At 36.6% G+C, this 21,958-nt stretch overlaps 1 protein-coding gene across 5 annotated transcripts in view; it reads right to left on the reverse strand.

Annotated features, from left to right (window-relative positions):
• The window catches only part of U2SURP (U2 snRNP associated SURP domain containing), a 47,108-nt gene extending 26,885 nt beyond the window's left edge, over positions 1-20,223 (reverse strand). For 2 of the 5 annotated variants that reach the window (XM_070466626.1, XM_020887594.2), the window contains exons 1-12: positions 20,039-20,223; positions 11,192-11,236; positions 9,748-9,879; positions 7,630-7,728; positions 5,507-5,621; positions 4,799-4,932; positions 2,617-2,684; positions 2,014-2,108; positions 1,895-1,930; positions 1,725-1,807; positions 543-708; positions 165-376 (exon numbers count right to left, since the gene is read on the reverse strand). In XM_070466626.1, the coding sequence (XP_070322727.1) occupies positions 165-376; positions 543-708; positions 1,725-1,807; positions 1,895-1,930; positions 2,014-2,108; positions 2,617-2,684; positions 4,799-4,932; positions 5,507-5,621; positions 7,630-7,728; positions 9,748-9,879; positions 11,192-11,236; positions 20,039-20,083 (1,230 nt within the window). In that variant the 5' untranslated portion in view covers positions 20,084-20,223. Of the gene's footprint in view, positions 1-164; positions 377-542; positions 709-1,724; positions 1,808-1,894; positions 1,931-2,013; positions 2,109-2,616; positions 2,685-4,798; positions 4,933-5,506; positions 5,622-7,629; positions 7,729-9,747; positions 9,880-11,191; positions 11,237-12,016; positions 12,084-20,038 lie in introns of those variants that run through there. The other 3 variants (XM_070466624.1, XM_070466625.1, XM_070466627.1) reach the window with 3 other exon arrangements.
• Between the last annotated feature and the right edge of the window lie 1,735 nt (positions 20,224-21,958).

The following is a 21,958-nucleotide window of genomic DNA, read 5'->3' on the forward strand; positions in this document are numbered from 1 at the left end:
TCCATGGGCTAAAGGCAGGGAACACATCTAAGTTATTTCTTTTTCTTTAACAGTTGCCAAACAGAATTACACACACATTTTCTATAAAATTGTTGAAAAGAAATACTACCACAGATTTAGTATTTACAAATTAGATGCGGCCCTATGTACATTTTTTAAATTACCTTCTCAAAATCCTCCTTGTTTTTAGGTGGTGGTAACATGGGAGCATTGGGGTTTTTTAACCGCTCTCTAGGCTGCGCATTAAAAGGCAGTCCTGATGGAGGTGGCGGAAGTGTATGTTCCATCATGGAAGGCGGAATGTATATTGGATGTGGAGGAATAGGCACAGCTTTACCCCAACCTAACTTCATTTCAAAAGACATAATCATCTTTCCTAAAAGAAAGAAAAGAAAAGTCACATTGGTAACTCTCAAAGAATCTCTAGTGATATGAATTAATTTCCACGTTTAACCTTTACACTTCTGGTTCATTTTCCCCCTAGAGTTTTGAAACTTTTCAAATCCAAAACAATGTATGAATTCTATGATGGACTTCCTTACCATTTAAATTTTTTAAAGCTCTTTCAGCATCTCTTCTGTTCATAAAGGCCACAAAGCCACAATTTCTCTCTCTTGCCCTTTCTTCATCAGTTCTAGGCCACATAATTTTCACACTGGCTAATGGTCCAAATCTTCCAAATTCTTGGCACAACATTTCTTCATTCATCTATTAAACGGTGTAACATATTTTTAGTATACAAAGAAGAAAGAAAAAAGAATTCTATACAATGGAAAGCAAAGTAATTGGAAGATAAGAAGAGACCTATCAACGCTACAATTTTCCATCCAAGTAATAGGACCTCTACTAGGGGAAAATTCTGCCTTCATTGGCATTCATAAATCTTTTCATTCCAGAAACATTCTGTTTTACAGAAGTGGCCAAGTAAAGACACTGGGAGGCTGGAGAAATAAAAAACACACCTTTACCTTCATTATTCCTTCTTCTGAGAGTCTGCATCTAAAATAAGCTACAGCAATGATTTGTTTGACAACAACGATTTGTTCAGCATTTACCAACATTTTTCAGGCAGCAATGATAATCATAGTTAAATCAAGGAGGAAATATTTCTTGGCAATGAAAAAAATAAAAGACCTGATTACTTTTTTCTTTTCCAGCACCCAGCTACCAGTGTAATCAAGAAAAGACAAAATGGAAAATGGTAAATATGCAATGAGGTCCAAAACATGTATTATTTTTTAAGATATTATGCACAACAACCACTACATTCAGTTAAGGATATAGCAGGGGCAAGAATTAAAATATAGAAGGCAGCAGAAGTATTATTTTGCTATTATGTAGACAAAAAATGAAAAAAGGAAATTCATAAGGAGGCAGGCTATATATCAGAAGGAGACAGTCTAAAAAGAACACTGTCCACCACTGGTCATATCCTGATTTGATAAATAAAATCAGCACCTAGGGAAACATTTCAAAATCAGAGTACAATCCAGCTATAAAAAGAGGAGACAAGTCCTCAAAAATTATAGCAAGAAAATTTGACCCACATCATCAGTAAGGCTCAATTTCACAAGATAAGTTTAGTTCCTACCTACTTCTACCAAATCTGCTTATTTCACATTCTTGACTTCATTTTTTTAAAAAAAATATTTATTGACAAAGCAGTTTTCCAACAAAAGCATACAATATATGAGCCAATATCCATCTTACTTTTCTACTATTACCTGTGGATTAATATTTCCAAGGTATAAATTAGTAGTGCTTGGATCACCTACATCATGTGAGCCAGGTGCATAATCATCAAGAACTATGACAAAGAGGAAAAAAATTATAACCTGCAAAATACAAAGTTTGGACAATTTCTATGAATTAAAAAAGCAAAAAACTGTATTACCACCAGATGATCGATTTCTTCTTGAAGGCGCGTCCACTTTAAAAGAAGAAAAAGAAAACAATTCTTAGTTTTTAGAATAGTCCATCACAAATATAAACATTAAAATAAATGTCACTTACTAGAACGACGCTGACCATCAGAATCTGACTGTGGAGGTTCAAATCGACTTAACCTGCCTTTTGTTTTATGTCTCTCATCACGCTCTTCTTGAATTCTGTTGAAAATATATATCACCACTAATAATGAGCCAAAATTTAGTTGTTCACATTTGAAAATAGAACTTATCCAGACGTCATCTTCAAATAACTAAAAGTGTCCCTCAGCTACAAATCATGAGCAAATTTCTGATATATAAGCAAAAGAATAGAAAGCCCACTTTTAAGATGAAAAGGAAATTCAACATGAAAAACACATGAAATTTGTTCTTTCTTGGCTAAGATAGACCACTCCTCACCCTTATCTTATTGACTATACTGTTTCCACTGCAAACAGGACTACGGACATTAGTTAAATTCAACTTAAATGAATCCATACAACGCAAGCAACCTAGATGCTGCACAAAATGCTAATTTACTGTCAAGTACACCCCACAAAATATCTAAAACAGCTTTATATAAGCCAGTTAGTAAAAACAAACTGGTAGACTACATTCTTCACACCTGCATCTATAAGAATCAGCTCAAAATACCTATGAAAGCCATTCTCAACACTATAAAACTTACTGTTTCAATTCTTCTTTGAAGAGCTCCAAATTGCTTTTTTTCTTTTCTTTCTCCCCTTTCTTCAGTGGCTATGAAGGATATGTATGATAAGTTATACTTCAAACAAAACAAGGTTAAACAAAACTAATGGTTTGACAATCAGATCACTTTAAATATACTTTTATTTTTGTGCCAATTATGATCTAATTATTTAAAAAGAAAGAACGCTTCTGTTACCACTGAACTGTCTGTCCTTCCTGTTCTCTAAAACTAAGAATTTAACAATTAAATTATTAAAACAAGCAGCAGCAGTCTTAAAGTAAAGGAGACACCAACTTTATCCTTTCCTTAAATAAAAGTCTACAATCGTTAGGCCAGAATACTGCTGGAGGAGCACTGGCGGGAAAATTAATAAACATAAAGTAACTGAATTGTCATGTAAATAACTGCCATGAACAACTACCAGAAATATGCACTCTTTAAAACAATCACCTTGGAGGAAATGAACTACTGAAACAAACAGCAACGCTGCTGGAATTTCTCTCTTAAAACTGCTTCCAAAAATGTTTTGGTGTTTTGGGGATCCTTATTTTAAAAGATCCTTATTTAAAATCCTTATTATTTTATTTTGGGATCCTTATTTTAGGATCCTTAATTCAGTGAGGAAGAATAGTCTTTTTAACAAAGGGAAGTAGGTAAACTGAATATACAAACATAAAAAAGAATGAAATTGGACCTCTACCTCATTCCATATACAAAAATTAACTCAAATGATTCATGGACCTCAATATAAGAACCAAAACTATAAAACTCTTAGGAAAACATAGTGAATCATCATGAGCCTGAATTAGGCAACAGTTTCTTTGATATGATATCAAGAAAAACAAAAGAAAACAACTGATATATTGAACATCATCAAAATTATAAGCTTTTGTTCTTCAAAGGACACAATCAAAAAAGGACAAAGAAAACCCAAAGGAAGAAAACAACATAGTTGGTAAGAGACCTGATTCCAAAAGCTGTAAAAAATCTTAGAACTCAACAATAAAAAGACAACTCAATTAAAAATGTGCCAAGAATCTGAAAAGACATTTCTCCAAAGAAGACTACAAATGGATAAGAAATAAAAAGATACTCAACATCACTAAGCAAGTGCAAATCAAATTCTAATTAGGTACAACTTTGCATCAACTAAAATAAATTTTAGCAAGTGGTGATACAATTTCACTAGGAATATATATTAAGAGAAAAAACATATATGTCCACAGAAGATTATACATGAATCTTTTCAGAAGTATACTCATAATAGCAAAAAAGTGGAAACAACCCAAATGTCCATCGAGATGGATAAACAATACACAGCATTATCCATAAAACGGAATACTAGTCAACCAAAAAGAGGAATAATGTACTGATGGTGGTTACCAAACTAAGGCTGGGGATAACTAAAAGTATAAAGTTTCCTTTAGGGATAATAAAAATGTTTTGAAATTAGAGATTAGTGATTGTTGTACAACTGTCAACATACTTTAAAACACTTTATACTTCTAAAGGGTCAATTTTATGGTATGTGAATTAAATAAAACTTTTTTAATTGCTTTCAGAGTCAGATAGGAAAAACCAGTTTTACTATTCAGTATAACCACATTTTCTCATCAAATTTGGCTCCAAATGATAAGACCACATCTACCTACCATCCTCCAGGAAAAATTTCACTCTCAAAAAATAAAAGATTTTCTAACACCAAGAATATATAAAGGAAAATGTCACTAGTTCTGATAGTAATTATCAGATTACTTGGAACATTACCAAACATGTTCCAAGCAACAGACACATTGTTGGAGTACATAATCTTCCAAATAATTGATATCACACATGCTGATATATTTAAATACCCAAGTTCAGGACTGCTTAAAAAGACAATCCCATTATTTCACATTTATACCTAAAATATAGTTAACTTTTAACTTAAAATATACTATGAGTAACAGCAAAGGTTAACTGCTCAATGAACGTATAGTGTCATCTGTGTGTCCCAATTTGTTATCGCTCATCTAGGAAGATTAAGCATCAAAACTCAGTATCTACTCCCAAAAGAATTAAAAACAAGAAACCAAAGTCCTGCTTACAGTGGAAGTACAGAAAATATTATTGGCAGTGTCATCCCTGAACCTAAATGGTCACTTACTTAAGTACGACTTACAGGTTTTTTGGTTTCTATCACAAGAAGAGACGGTGGTCTTTCGTTGGATGACTGATTTGGGGGATTTTTTTGATCTGCAAATCTTGAAGATGGCTTATAGATTTTACCTCTTTTTTCATCTGTTTCATGTTCTTCTGAAATTTAAAATACTAAGTTTCAAAACTAATTTCACATTACATGGATTTTCTTCACCCACTATTTTTATTGAAAATAAAAATTAGTAAATGCTGTGTAGTACTAAGACAGATGACCTGTGACTAAATATGATAATTCAAATACTATTACCTTATTCTCAAAAACACTAGTTTAATCATTTTATAGTTAAACTATAAAATCCATAAAATGGTACAGCTACTTTGGAAAATAGTATGGCAGTTTCTCAAAAGGTTAAACAAATAGTTACCATATGACCAGAAATTCCACTCCTAGGACCATAAAGTAGAACTATAAAATACATTTTTTCATATGTTTACATGTTTCATGTTTTCTGCCCTCTTGAAACTTGAAAGGTACTATATATTTAAAAATCTTCCTGGCTCGTTTCTCATTAATCCTCATTTGGCCATTTATTTCACTAATAAGTAGCACCACTAGAGGGTGCTGATAGAAAGGAAAATGAAACTGAAAAGCAACCAAACTTTCATCATTACCTACAGACATTCAACCAAGACTACTTCGGTTTGCTAAAGGACTATAACATTCACTAACCTTTTGCTGCATTAACAACACCTCCGCGCACAAACGTTTTCACTTTATTACCATCACTTCCTTCAAAAGCAGCAAGAAATTCCTCATAAATCTCAGCAGCTGCCTTTTCATCCTCCTAAATACACATGAAAATATTAACATCACTTGATAGAAAAATTATTGTACATAGGGTGAAACTCATCAAGGAATAATGTAAACAGAATCTCTCCCTCCAATGGGGAAAGCAGTTAGTAAGCACTCCTACTAGGCAATAATACCTAATCCTTAGTAGATATTAATTAATGTTGAAATTAAGAAGGACTTTGCTCCTCTACTAATAATCTGTGGGACAAAAAAAAGGATACACCAAATAAATTTGTTTAGAGACAACTCAAGGGTACAAATGTATGACAACTGACTACAAACATTATATTATTCTATTAATGTTTATGACAATTCTAAGGCACAACAATTTAATTCAGTGACTGTAAACATTTCTTTCACAAACCAACAAAGATATAAGTAATTAGAAGTTTGAAAAAGCTTCAAACAGTTTGCATTAAATATCTCCAGTTTGCATTAAAAAAAAAATCTTCAGTGGAACCCTGACAATTTAGCTATTCTAAATGTCCCTAAAACATGTATGAATCGAAGGTCAAGTAGAGCAGAACAGAAAATATAGAAATAAATCCAACAGTATGTGAAAATTTTGTGTTGTTGTTTAGTTGCTAAGTCACGTCCAACTCCTGTGACCACATAGACTGTAGCCCACCAGAGCCCTCCTCTGTCCACGCAATTTCCCAGGCTAAGAATACTGGAGTGGGTTGCCATTTCCTTCTCTAGGGGATCTTCCCGACCCAGGGACTGAACCCGCGTCTCAGGCATTGCAGGCGGATTCTTTACCACTGAGGAACCAGGGAAGCCCACGTAGAAATTCAGTATTCAACAACTTGATAGCTATTTAAAAGAAATAATAAAAATGAACCAATTCTTCACATCATACACTATGAGAAATTGCAGTAAGATTTAATTTTTAAAAATGAAGATATGAGAAAAAAATGAGGGAATTCCTTTTAAGCTTGGAATAAAAAAACAGAACTGAAAAACCAGAAATCAGAAGACTGGTAGTACATCTGCCCATGACAAAAAATAGTTTCTGCATGGAAAAAAAACACCAGAAGCAAAATAAAAAGGCAATCCACAAACTGAGGAAAAAGCACTGTACCTTGTAACCCAAGTGTTACAATAAACTTAAACAGGAATTTCTAAAAACAGATATCCTTCTAAGAGAAATACTGGTTTAGATATAAGTAGACAGTGCACAAAAATAAACACAAGACAAGTTGTTCAATCTTACTTATAAGAGAAATGCAAATTTAAAACTACCTTGAGATTCCATTTTTCACCTACCAGATTGGTAAAACTCCTTCAAAAAATCCTGTTGGCAAAGCTATGGGGAAACAACCTCTCAAACACTGCTTATAGGGATGCAAGATGGACCTGCCCATATAGACAGCGATTTAACACCATTTAGTATAACTATAATTATACATGTACCATTCAATGCAGTAATCTCACTTACAGGAATATATCCTAAAAGTATACTAGGAGTAAATCCAAATGCAGAACACTACCCTGACTGCACTACTGGAAACAAAAGACCAAAACATTAATTCCCTCAACAGGGATTGCAGCGAATGTAGGATTTTAGTAAATAACTATTGCATATCTATATAGCTTCAAAAAAGAACAAGCAACACTTCAATATACTTGCAGTGATCTCTGAGAGACAATGTTAAGTGAAAAAAGCAAAGTGAAGGAAAGGGTACTGTATAAAGCAAAATACTGTTCATCTAAAAAAAGCAGGCACAACATACATTTATACACACTTGCTTACACAAGAAGAATAGAGCAGAAAATAATCAAAGCTGTCACACAGAAGAGAGGAAATGATGGAGGGGAAAGGCATAAAGCTGGACTTCACTGAATATATCCTGTGTTATAGACTTAACTTGGGGTAGGAGCTGAGAATACCCTGGAAATCAAGAATCTTTGAAAAACATTTCTCTACTGTCCATACACTTAAAGCCTCCTTAGATACATTTGACTGACAAAGATAACTAAAAATACATTCTAAGCATTACCTTCTTCTTTAATTCTTCTTGCTCCTTCTTACTCAAAGTTCGCTTAGCTGTACTCATTTTTCCAATACTGAATGCTTTAAGTTTGTTTTCTAGAAGAGGCTGTGAAAAGGTAAAAAGCATACACCTTTACACACACATTCACAATGTTACCTATAATTCTTCTAACTCAATGTTATCTATAACCTTGAGGTTATTAACAAGTTAATTGAGTTAGTAACATACAAAAGTCATTTTTAAATAAAAATAAAACACAAAGAGACACTAAGGCTTACAACACATTCAATCTACTTGTTGGCAAGAAGAATAAAAGCACTTGAGGAGGGAAAGTATACATGTTTCTGGGTAAAATAAGCAGTGATAGAAAAGAGACTTTCAAATACAGAGGAAGAGCACATATTCCATGGTTGAAAAGCAGTAATTATTACCATCTACAACTCCCAATTCCGGTGCAAAAATCACATCACTTCCTTTTATAACTCAGCAAATTACTCCATTCTTCATCAACAAAAATGATATTTATGAACACAATTTCATTTTCATTGCTGGGAAAATACTACATACTATGTTCTAGGTTTCAGTAAGTATGCAGCTACCAATTAATTTTGAATGAGAAACAGTAATTTTAACAAAGTCTTCATTTATGTAAGTTAGAAGCAATTTCCTTCTGAAATATGGTGTGAATAAACTGTAGACTCTTAATTGTTCTGTCATTCATTTAAATGTTAATTTTGATTCATAAAGTTTTCTTTTGATTCATAAAATTTTAAGAGAGAGGAATGTTTATTAAATACAGCCTAAATATTAACCTGCAACTGAAATCTGAATATTCCTCTTTCATCTACCAAAATGAGACTTACTTATAAGACTATCAGTCCCCTGGTTACTAAACAGGCTTGCTCTTGGTGAGACACATAATGGAAAGGTAATACTGCAATACCTTAAAGTTACATTTAAATCCCTCTGAAAAGATAAAAGCAGTTCTTAACTCAAAAGTCACTACTGGTTTCATGAACAGATTTCAAAGTGAAGTTTTTTCCAAAATAGACAGGAAAATGTTTGGCCATCATTCAGCACCTTTGGTTTCAACTTCTTTGGTTTAAACAAATGGTAAAATTACACATAAATTCAATGAAAAACAAATTTTTACAAAACAAAATTTTTGTCCTCAATTTTATTTATATCTTAGGAGCTAAATTTAGACACCTAAGAGAGAAATGGTTAAGGAAATCATGGAATATTTACTCAAAAAACATAATGATTCATTAAAAAGTGTGCTTATAGAATTTTTCCTAGAAATAAAAAAAATTAGACCTGAGAGTATTTTAAAATGTGTTCCTATAAAATAGACCTCAATGAAGTAAATATATGTTTACAAATACTAAACAAGAAAAATAAAGTGTTACCAATGTCAACACTGGCTGGTAATAACTGTTTTATTATATTTTCCAAATTTAACCATGACAAGAAAACATTATTTGAAATTTTAAAAAGACTAAAAGAGTACAAGAGTATTTTGCAGACACATGCAATAGAGACACTCCTCTGGATGCCTGGGTGGCCCTGGGCCCTGCACTGACCAGCAGAGTGAATAGCACCTGCTCCTGCTTGCTTCCCAGGGTGAGATTATACATAAGCTCCCTGAGGACAAGTGTGTTTTGGGAATTCCCTGGAGGTTCAGTGGTTAGGATACTGTGCTTCCACTGCAGGGGGTGGAGGTTTGATCCCTGATCAGGGAACTAAGATCCTGGATGCCACATGACATAGCCAAAAAGGGAAAAGTTTTTAAACATTTGTGTATTTCCAGTGACTGGCCTCTGGCACTTGGTTCAGTAAAGGTTTGGCCTACGGGGCAAATAATAAACCGATTAGCCTTTTTACATCCAATCACTCCTTGGCTTTTTTAAATAAAATTTTTAAATGAAACATTATCTTACACATGACTTAAAAAACATTCCCTTAGATGAGTTTATTTACTGTTAACCCAAAGAGAATAATGAATGCTATTTTCAAATAGTATAAAATGAAACAAATACAAAACCAAGACACTTTAACTACCAAATTCAATTAAGGACACATCCAAATCATTAATTATCCTTTCTAACCTTTATCAATACTTACCCTTGAGAGATTCTGATGAGGAGAATCAGAAACATTTTCACGGGCACTCTCATTCCTATAATTATGTTTTCTTGGGCTCTTAGGTCGAGTCCGACTTGGCATATCACTATCTGAGGGTCCAGATGCATCCATCTTCAAGAAAAGGAAAATAAGTTCTTAAGAATCAAACAAGTCGTACTGAAACTAGAAACAACCCAAACATTCCAATACAGACAAACTTCATTATATACTATCAAAATATATCACTACTGACCCCTTAATCTCATCCCCTAATACTATAACTGATTTCATCAGAAAAGTTCTTAAAGTTTTCAATAACTCTAATTTGAACTTGAAAGTTCAAATTTTATTATCACTAAACAGATTGCTGTCTTCTTTGAAGGAACAGGTACCTTTCTTCCACTTTAAAAGAAAATGTCTGCCAAACAGCCAAGTCTGATTAACCAGCTTATCAATCAGTTGTACCTTCAGGTAAAAATAGCACTCAATGAGAAAAGGAACCAGTTTTATTTCACAACTTAATCCCACAAGCACTTTTCCTTAAGACAAATACCACATTTTGGCAGGTAGAAGTGCCTCTCATTTCATCACTCAGAACCCGTACATAGGACAAGATTTAATATTAATCATTTTTACTGTCTAATCAAGAAAGTTCTTAAGTGAAACTAGCTTATTTTTACTGTGCCCAGTGGAGAAGAATATGACAACTACTAGCACATTTTGGTGACACTGCTTTGATTTGTACTGAGGTGCCAACAGTTTACCCATCAACTGCTTTTATATCATTAGTGCAAGTATCAACACAGTGAAGGCAAATGATGTCTTAGTATTATTACAAAAGAATTCTGAATTCGGACTCCCTGAAAAATTCTCAGTGACCACACTCTTATAGCACTGAAGACCACACTTCTATAGCACTGCTTTAATAACACATGGTAAAGTAATGTTCAAATATTATTCAAAATGTCAAAAAGCTTTAAACCAAATATCTAGGCCCACCAACAAAGAAACCAGCTTAATAATTATACCTCACCCATGGAACGTTAAGATGTCATTAGAAAGACTAGATTAGAGTTACAGCCGTTGACATGCAGGGATTTCCAAAAGGTGTACTGTGCAATGTGAAAAGAATTGTGTATAAACGCAAAACTTGTTTAAGAGATATGTAAACACACACACGTATATATGCACAAAATTTTACAAGCACAATAAAAAAAGGAAATATACATATTTTGTTTCTAACATGGTTTAAGGGGCCAACTTATGTGAATAATAGAACAGAAAAAAGAAAACATCTAGCAAAAAAGGTTAAAGAAAATAGGCACATACAATGCAATCATATTTATTTATCAAGTAAAATCATAAGGGATATATCAAGTAGGGATCTACATAATAAGAAATTAAATTTTAAGGAAAAAAGACAAAGACTGCCTCTTATACTCACATGGACATCTGAAGATCCAGATGAATGAACATCTGATGATCTGGTCTGTAAGTATTAAAAATAAAAATCAACATTTAAATAATGAGAAAAAGTATCATGCTAACAAAGTATTTTTCATGTTATACAGACTTATTCATTCCAAATTAAGAGCAATTTTTTCTCAGCTCATAAAATCAAACAAAGGCAATCTGACTTACAGAAAAAAAAAATTGTGATCCAAAATAAATGGGCCAGTCAAGTTCAGTCTTCAAATAATAGTGCTTTTTAATAAGGCCAACTGTTAAAATTTCACCTTTTAAGTTGATCTACAATTTCAGATTACACATAGTGTATAACAAATTTGATTTTTCACTATGCATCTAAGGATGAAAAAGCCAAACTATAAAACTAAATAATGTGAAATATCTTTCTGAAATTTTTACTTGGAGGCCCAGAATTTAACTGTCACTGAGTCATTTTTATTTTTCAAGGTATTGCGTAGTAAGATTTTACTTACTTTACATATATTTAAGTATTAAAAGTGAAATCAAGAAACTTGAGATCACAATTATCTCACTTGAGTACTCGATTTCAAAAACAAGGCACAACACATTGATGTTTAGGAGAACTGAAGATTTGTATGATGCAGAAAAGAGCAAACAAGAGTCCTACGGGTCCACACAGTACTTTTTTACACACATATCTTGTAGTAACATAAGGCTCCGAACAGCTGATCAGATTTTCATACTGAATCAATTTCTTCCTCCACTGTACTGAACTGAGGCACAACCAGCCCAAAACAACCAAGCACTGAGCCACTTCCCATCGCCCATTCTTTCTACCCACCTTTTTTTTGGTCCCCAACTTTTATTGTGTCTCTCCTATTTCACTTCCTTCTCCCTGCTAACCTTTCCTAAAAGGCAAGATATATGGGAGGAATTTTTTTTATATTTAAATTTAACCCTGCGAAACATACTTTGAATCACAGTTTGAAATGTGCCTATTTGCACACACTTAAAAATCCAAGAATAAATAACCCCTCTTAAAAAAGAAAAAAAGTTCAGTCAAGAGACTGAATTGAACAGGAAAAAACATCCAGTTGCTCTTTGTTAACCCGCTAGGTAACAAAAAATAACACCCTAGTCATAATAGCAAGAAAAAACATAAAACACCTAGAAACCAACTAAAGAAATAACTCACTATTAAGACAAAGTCAACTATACTTAAATTTATTTTTGTATTTAATGCTATTTCATTCCATAGCTCAAAATCCTAAAGAGAAGTCTCTGCAAGGGGACAAGGGGATTGCCAAAAATAATTCTCAAGTTTGTCCAGAAGAATAAACATGAAAGAGCAGCTATGAAAGTGCTAACCTTTGTTCTTTATGCCACCACATCCAAATCATCATTTCTAGGATTTAAACAATAGCATAGCGTAGGACAGTGCATCAGCTGATTAACCCAAGATGGCACTGGACAATATTTACTGCAAACCAAACATTTTCCACTGATAAGCAGCGGCAGCTACAGAGCATTCAGAATAAAACTTTTTTAGGCTTGAGGAGAGTTAAAGAGATGCAGAGTAGTGAAAGGAATAACTAACTTCTTGAGTTAATGTGCAGGTAAACAGTAAATGTAACACTACTTTTGAAGCCATGTCTCTGCCTCTACTTAACCTGGAATGGTACTATATTATCTGTCTTGGGTCTGGGTTTTATGTCTTTGCTGAAGAACACCAAATTAGTGATGTTTAATGAGCTTCCACAGTGCACAGAAATTCCTCATCCAGGTGAAAAGACCCAAAAGCAAGAAACAAAAGGGGAAAATAAGGGAGGTTTGAGGCAATAAAGAAGTAGACACAAGAAAAATTTATCTCAAGACAGAGAAAGCAGACATGTAATAAAAATGTGGGGAAGGACAGCAAAAAAAAATTTTTTTTAAATCATTCTGAAGGCTGCTGAGGAGAGAGATGAAACCAACTAAACTTCAGAGTAAAACTTTTTTCTGACTGCTCCTACCTTTACTTCAATTGAAAAACCCCCACACCTGAGTTTTTCAAATTATCAGGCTACCTACAGAAACACTGCTTTGGTATTTCCACTCTGCCTGATCTGTTCTCCTATCCCATTTGTCTCCTTCCTGCTCATACCCTCTAAAGCATCAACTCACATCTCTGCAAGTTGAACAGTCACTCCCAAAGGAAGTACATCAACACTTTTATTGTACCGAAATGAACCCCAATTTCTTATTTTCAACCTTGGTGCTTCTCCTGGGTTCCAACATGTTCTTAAACAACTTCCTGGACATCTTCACCTGAATGTCTCCAAGTTCCTCAAATCTAGTATGTATAAAATTCCTCCCAAACCGGCTTCTCCTGTTGACCTTATTTCTGTCACTGAATGCTAATTTTCAGTCATAATCTGGAAGTAGTAACATGTTAAGAGCAGATTCTGGAATCAGGCTTCCTGTTTTTAGCACTTACCAGCAGTTTTGAAACCTCAGTTCTTTCATCTATAAAGCTGACTGTGGTGTTGTGAAGGACAAAGACAGGTGAAGCATTAAGAACAGCACTGGGCCCATAAAAGTGAGCGTTAGCCAGCAGCATTACACCAGGGTCATCCTTGACTCCTTCCTCATCCCCCATAATAAACTGAGTCACATTCTGTTTATCGCACCTCTACTAAAACTCTTCTCCAGAACCCTTTTTTCTAAAGATACTACTATGGTTCAGACCCTTTATTCAACCCATTTACTGGCAACCACTTACTGGTACTGTGTCATGCATTAGAAATATAAAGTAAAACAGTGTGGCTACACTACAAGAGCACAGAGGACAAGCGAATCTCAGTGGGAGTGGAGACAACGTTAGAAAAGCTTCCCAGAGAGTATCTGAGGTGAGATTTTTGGAGCAATTTTAATATTTATCAACAGCACTGCAAAAATCTTTATTCTCCTCACTCCCAAATTCTTCTTAAACTGTCTCCAGTATAGTTTTCCTAAAGGTCTTTCTTGTCTTGAATTTTCCAAGACGCTCTTATTCCATAGGTTTCAAAGCCTCCACAATTTAGCTCAAACTAACCTTTCCATCTCAGAAACTTTTATTTCCTATGCAAGAGCCTAATAAATTGGCTAAATGAGACCATTTAGCAATCCATTTCCAAGTGATTTTTATTTTCTTTACTTCACCCATCTCTTTTGATACCTGTGTCTACCCTTCAAAACTGTGCTCATTGTTCTAAAGACTCAATTAAATGCCTCCATTCCTGAAGCCTCCCTCAACCCCACCCTCCATTCAGCTGTCATTTCTTTCTCTAAACTTTTAGATGCTTTGGATGGCTCTGCCTCGAACTATTATACATTGACTCTCTTCCACTAGACAGCATGCTCCCCAAAACTGAACTGTCATCTTATTTAATGTTTTATTCCTCAGACTTAAACACAAGATCTGCCAAGTGACACAGTCCCAATACACTTGCTGATTTAACTGGTTGGAACAAGTACCTACCCAACAAAATTACATTCCATACTATCAATATATACTAAGCTGCCCACTCACCAACAAGGAGCAGCTACCTAGCTGAATACCACTCTCCAAGACAAACCAAAGTCCACCTCTCAAAAAAACTTCATAAACTCACTGAGACAAGCACTATTTAATAATGTTAAATAACAAGCCTGAGACTATCCTTAAAATTACATCCAAAATACATGAAAAGTTTTAAGTACATTATGAATGATCTGCATTTAATCTAAAATGAGGAAAAATCTAGTGAAAAAACACTGACTGCTCAAGGAAGAGACATCTAACAGTACCAAACAGCCTCAAGTGCTATTGGCAAATGCATCTTCCTTTAAAAAAAATTATTTCCGCAAAATATTCAGCAAGTGGCTGATATGCAATAAGCTGTTACAGCTACTTAGTATAAGAGGCAAATTATTTACAATATTAGTATTTTTGAGTTTAATATCCTGTAGGAAGTTTTTTGCTTGTTTCTCCAAAAATGATGCTCTTTATAAAAAGGAATAGAGAGGCAGAAGTCTTCAATTTGCATGGCAAATGAACGTTTTTGTTGATTTATTTTCCAGGAAAAACAAAGCTTCAGGAATAAAAAAATCAGTTCAATGCAATAAGACAGACATTTTAAAAACATGTATCAGTAGTCATATTCAAGAACCAATGCTACAAATACTAAAATTTCTAAAAAGCACCAATCAAGAAAACAAAAGCTCCTAATTCCTCTCTCCACCTCCAAACAGCCTTCCACATAGAAAACTGATCACCTTATATTTTAAGATAAGGTGTTTATCTCAAAGTTTCAATCATATCATAATGAAGACTCAGTTTAAAACTGGCAAACAACAGAGGCTCATTTCTCAAGGTTTGTGTTTTGTCTGAAGTTTTTGGTCATATTTAATTCTTATATATCTTTAGGTGCCACCAAAAAAAGTACACAGGCAATAATACATACCTAAGGATCACAAGCTATGAAAGGATCTTCATCATGTATTATTTCATGCAAGTGAAATATTTTCACTAATCAGCAATCAACATACTGATAGTTCCCACACCAATTTAGAACTGAGCATCCAAGGAAGCCAACAGCATTTTATACTTTGCTCATTTATCTCTCTAACCCAAGTTTTGACAATATGGGAAAAGAATAAAGCACTGTAAGAGTAAAGTAACAGGGCACACAATTCCACTATACTTGCAGTATTACCAGCACAGCAGATGCAGAGGGAACAAGGATATCACATTCTCTTCATATCCTCATTGTGCTGAGCAAACAACTCTTAAAATCAAAATTTTTATGAACTGATTTTTATAAACTAAATTCTAAGGAAATATGCTTAACATTTTTCTAAGCAAACAATTATAGACGCTTTGTCTCTCCTCCCAAAATCAAAGCTACAACATGGCACCAAGACCCCACTCCCCCAAAGCACTATTTTAGTCTGGTGATACAGGAATAAATGCACAGGAAATTCTTAGCTAATTCCTAAAACCTTTGCTAGGCTTTAAAATGTAAGTACAGTAAAATTCCACAGAAAACAAAGGACATGTCTTCATTAGGACAACTACAAAGGTTAAAACATTTGACTATACACCCTTAATGGAATTTTTAAAGCTAAAAGAAACTGCGCTGCTGCTGCTCAGTTGCTCAATCGCGTCCAACTGTGCGACCTTATGGACTGTAGCCCACCAGGCTCCTCAGTCCATGGGATTCTCCAGGCAAAAATACTGGAGTGGACTGCCATTTCCTCCTCCAGGGGATCTTTTCAACCCAGGGATCAAACCTGCATCTCTTGTGTCTCCTGCATTGGCAGGAGGATTCTTTACCACCAGCACCACCTGGGAAGTCCAAAAGAAACTGTAGAGAATATCTAATTTAATCTCTTTATTTTGTAATTAAGACAGATCAAATAATTTTGTCACTGTCAATAGCAAAAATTCCTGTCACACATTATATTTTTAAAATTTATTTTACTGAGGTATAACTGACATACAACACTGCATTAATTTCAGGTTTACAACATGATTTATTATTTGTATGTTGTTGTTTAGTTGCTATGTCATGTTCAACTCTTTTTGACCTCCTCTGTCCATGAGATTTTCCAGGCAACAATACTGGAGTGGGTTGCCATTTCCTCCTCCAGGGGATCTTCCCCACCCAGGAACTGAACCCAAGTCTCCTGCATTGGCAGGTGGATTCTTTACCACTGAGCCACCAGGGAAGCCTCAGTATTTGTATACACTGCAAAAAGATCACCACAGTAAGTCTAGTTAATAGCCATTATCAAACACAGTTAAAAGAGTTTTTTTTCCTTCCTGTGATGAGAACTTTTAAGATCTACTCTGTCAGCAGCTTTTAACTTAAAAGTTAAGTTAATACTTAAAACTGTTAACTATGAGCTTCCCCGGTGGTTCGGTGGTAAAGAATCCTCCTGCCAATACAGGAGATGCAAGAGATCAGGGTTCATTCAATCCCTGGGTGGGGAAGATCTCCCAGAGGAGAGGGCATGGCAACCCCCTGCAGTATTCTTGTCTGGAGAATCCCACAGAGAGGCGCGCCTGGTGGGCTACAGTCTATGGGGTCGCACAGAGACAGAACTGAGATAGCATGCACACGGTGTTAACTACAGTTGCCATGCTGTACATTACATCCTCCTGTATATTTTTAAATTAGCATTTTTCTCAGAGTCTAGAAATATGATTGACAAGCCCGTATCAACAGGAGTTTATGACCAAAAAATGAACATGAAACTGAAAAATCTGTCCACTCCATCTGTATGGTAGAATAGGCCACTCATCTGCACTATCCAGAGGAAGGGAAATCAAACCAGAGATCAAAGGCTAGAAATCCCAAACACTGCAATATTAAACCAAAATGATCTTATACTCTCTCCAATAAATTCTAGAGTTGGGTTAGAAATAAAAAGCAGCATTATGATAACTGATGACAGATTCTAAATCTCAGGTTTAGAATTTATCCTGACATTTTGAAAAGTAAGTACTTTTTGTTTCCTCTAAGAACAAAAGGGGAGAGGAAAGTTTTTTAATGTACGTTATAGATATTCACTTATTTAATTCTTACATCCATCCTGTAGAAATGAGATTACATCCATATTACAAACAAGGAAATTTAAGGCTGAAAAAGTTAAGCAATCTGCCTTGATAGCACAAAAGATTTATTATCAAGTCAGGATTTGAATCCAATTATCTTGTTAGCAAAATTCATAATCTCTCTACTACAACATGCACCCTCCATATTAATGGAGCAAATCAAGTCAAGTCCTGAGATATTTTAATGACATCGGTAGAAAATCTCTTAACAGCATCAACTGATGATAATCTAGAGCAATACAGGGGACTTCCCTTGCACTCTAGTGGTTAAGACTTCATCTTCCAATAATGCAGGGGGTGAGGGTTCCATCCCTGGTCAGGGAGTTAAGATCCCACATGCCTCGCAGTCAAAAAAACAAAAACAATATTGCAAACAATTCAATAAAGACCTTTAACGTGGTCCACATTAAAAAAGAGAATATAAAAATTATAAAAAGCAATATAAACTGAAAAGATTACTGGAAGATCTAACAATTTACTTATAGAGAATAGCCACACACAACCATGAGAAGTACTATTAGAGAAGGAAGCCTGAACATACACATTAAAATGTTTTCAATGCATCCAAAACCTCAAATAGAAGATACTTAAAATATTACTTTGAAAAACAAAAATAATGAAGCTTATGCCGTGAATTTGATGGATGCACTAGCTTTCCTGCCCAGGTGGCGCTAGTGGTAAAGAATCCACCTGCAATGTACGAGACACAAGTGAGGCGGATTCGATCCCTGTGTCGGTAAGATTCCCCTGGAGGAGAAAAGGGCAACCCACTCCAGTATTATTCCCTGGAGAATCCCACAGACAGAGGAGCCTGGCGGGCAACGGTCCATAGGATCGCAGAGAGTCTGAAGCGACTCAGCACGCACTTAGCTTTCCTTTCCTAACAGTTCCCTAAGAGTAAGCAGGCCTGGGCTGGTTTTGTCAGAGTCGGCTGAGGAAGTGGGAAATCATGTACTCAGCTATTTTCCTCCTCACCAAGGGAAAAGGTATTCGGGAAGCAACAAACAGCAAGAAATAAACGCCGCATGTAAAGTAGCCAAAACTAGCCCTCTACCATAGTTTCTACACAACTGAAGGATCTCTGGAAAATCCATTACCGATAACGAACTAATTAGAAACACCATTCACCAAACGGCATAAAGATTACAATTTAACAGAAACTGAGGAAGCAAGTATATAACAGGTTGCGTTTCCTACAACAAACTGATCAGACATGCTCCGTCTACCGTAAACGTAACTTCTTAAAAACCTACTTACAATCATACACACACTGTAAGATATAACAGTCCTTAGAACCTTTAAGTATTATACAACTTTTCGGATCAGCATCAAAAAGCGTAACAACTACTTCGGGCAGGACCTATTACTTTTAATAACGTGTTGGAAATGAGAAATTCAAAGCAAAAAGTAGATTAAAGGACCCGTCCAAGATGGCAACTTAGAACCTGATGCTAATCACAACCTGACTAACGCTAAACTACTTTCACAGCTCAGTAGTTTCCACAATACATGCACACGGTTCCCTGTAAACTCTAAAGCAATTTACTAATCTTAGGTGGCTTCCGAGTCTATGGAAGTTCTCTTTCCAGAAGATGCGGAAGATCCAGAGTCCTAGGAAATGAGCCCTCCAAATATACTTCCTCTTACGTGAGGTAAAACCACGTGTAGAGCGTAGCGTTAACCTTGGCGATGCATCACCGCAAAGGGGAACTCCACTTCCCATCCCGCGTCCCTTCACTATTGGTCCTCCCCTCACAACTGATGGCCCTAAAGATTATTTATTCCCCGGAGGACGTGAGGGAAACCGAGGGAGGCCGGAAGCGTGTGAGATCCAAAACTAAAGAGCCGAGGAAAGGGAGGCAGACACACTTAAGCTCGGGGAAGCGATTCCCGCCTCTCCTAGGCTCTGCCGGACGGCCTGAAGAGCCCAACAAGCTGAAATACCCCGGCACGTTCTCCGGATTTAAGACTTTAAATCCCTGATTTCACTCCAGTGCTAAACTCGGGCCAAAATACTCACGCCACCGGCCCTGGCCCCCCCAGTCTCGAGCCGAATCCAGGCTGGGACTAAGGGGAGACACCAGGCCTCTCAACCTGCGCACCACGGTCCGTCTGGGCCCCGGCCTACCGTCGCGACCAGAACACGGACCCCGACCCCAATCTCCTCCCACTGACCAGAAGCGTCTATAGTCCCCAGACGACAGTGATAGAGCCACTGACTTAAGAAGTCCTCTAAGAAATTACCTTTGAACTGGCCTTTTGAGAGCCGCCTGGCGTTTTGTCCGCCATCTTGAGCCTTGCCCCTCCTTCGGCGGCGGCAGCAGCACGGGCGAGTCGAGCACCGAAAGGCTGGATCACAGCGGAGCCCGCCAGAGGCGCCTGCAAGGCTGAATAGTCGACTGCCGACTTGAAGAAATCAAGGAGAGCGGCGCCACGTGACTTCCGGTGTTGAGCATTTCCTGGGCCCGCCCACTAAATATTTGGGGGCGTCTCCGTGGCGGGTTTTGTTATTGGGCCGGAGAATTTAGTGAATCTTTATACTACCTTTCCGGGCCGGTTGTTACATCACTGCTTTTCCAGCCCCAACCCTAGATAGGTGCTGGGCGGGGAAGGAAAGACTTCTTAAAGAAGAAATGAATGGTCAGCTGGGGAGGAGCTTTTACTTCAACTCAGAAAATAAATCTGGAGCCGACTGGGAGGTGGAGGGGGCGGGGCTGGATTTGTCCGGCTCTCCTGGGATAAAGATGGTATCCGTGCTACCTCTGGCGCTCACGCCCTACTTGGGGAAGGCAAACTTACAGTCTGTTCAAGTTACTTTTAAAGAGAGTGGTGTCCGGAGGCAGAGGAGGGGAGTCTTTGACCCAACCTGAGACTCCGGCAGTGGAGTTTTCGGATAGACTATTCGGGTCAAAACCGGGACTTGCAGAGAGAGGGTGAATGAAAGGAAAATTATAAATAGACGGTGTTCTAAATCTAACATCATGTAAGTTGTCATTTTAAAAGTTACATTTTACGGTTTAATATTGTTTTCGTTTCTAATCTCAAATGGAGGGGAGCACCTCAGTTCTTAATAGGATCTGTAGTCCAAGAGGGAAAGCTTGCTTGAGAAGGTAATTCCTGAGCCAAACCAGGCAAGGAAAACTGAAGTGACAATCCAGGCAGAGGGAGTCGTGGAAATAAAATCTGGTGGCATGAATCAGGACAGCCCTGTTGTGCAGTCACGTTTTACTAGACCTGGAGAAGTGGATGGGAGCAAGCGAGCCCTGAGGTAACCAGTGAGCTTAGGGAGTTAGAATTTTATTCCAAGGACGAAGAGCATCCTTCAACAGAGTTAAGTAGGGCTGTGATGTGGTCAGATTTTTTTTTAAGTTATAAAATATTGTTCTGAGCCCTTGGGGAAGAGAGGAAGAAGGGTTCATGACTTCCTGAATTCATTTATTCAAAATATTTTTGAGCCCCGTATTGTGTGCAAAGGGCTTCACTGTGACTCAGACGGTAAAGAATCTGCCTGCAATGTAGGCGACCCAGGTTGGATCCCTGGGTCAGGAAGATCCCCTGGAGAAGGGAATGGCAACCACTCCAGTATTCTTGCCTGGAGAATTCCGTGGACAGGATTCCACGGCAGGTTACAGTCCATGGGGTCGCAAAGAGTCGGACATGACTGAGCGACTCACACAAACTTACCTATTTATTGTGTGTAAAAGCCTGCACGAAGTGTTCAGAGGCTTACACAGATGACTAAAACATTATCTTCATATAATTTAAGATTTAATGAGGAATAGAGGGGAGAAGGGAACAGCAAAGTGACACTGTAGAATTCAACCGATGCTGCAAGGAAAGATCACTAGCTGTGGGAACTCTGAAAGAATTAATTCTGAAGGTGGGGATGGGGTAAAGAGATGGAGGTTTCAGAGAGAAGGAAGCATTTAAGCCAACTCTGAAGAAGAAGGAGAATTTTGTTTGTTGGATGGTGTTGGAGGAGAGGGGAGGTTGGAGTGGTGGTGATCTGACACATGGAAAGGCTAACAGTCCTGTGTGCCAAGCACTGAGGAATCAGCAAGCTAGGTAGGGCTCCTGTTCTGTGTGAGCAAGGAGGGTAGAACAGGTAGGAAACAAATAAGCAAAAAAAAAAAAAAGGTCAAAAAGTAACAAGTGCGAAATAAT

This window comes from Odocoileus virginianus, chromosome 4 (assembly GCF_023699985.2).
Source record: "Odocoileus virginianus isolate 20LAN1187 ecotype Illinois chromosome 4, Ovbor_1.2, whole genome shotgun sequence".
Classification (NCBI taxonomy): Eukaryota; Metazoa; Chordata; class Mammalia; order Artiodactyla; family Cervidae; genus Odocoileus; species Odocoileus virginianus.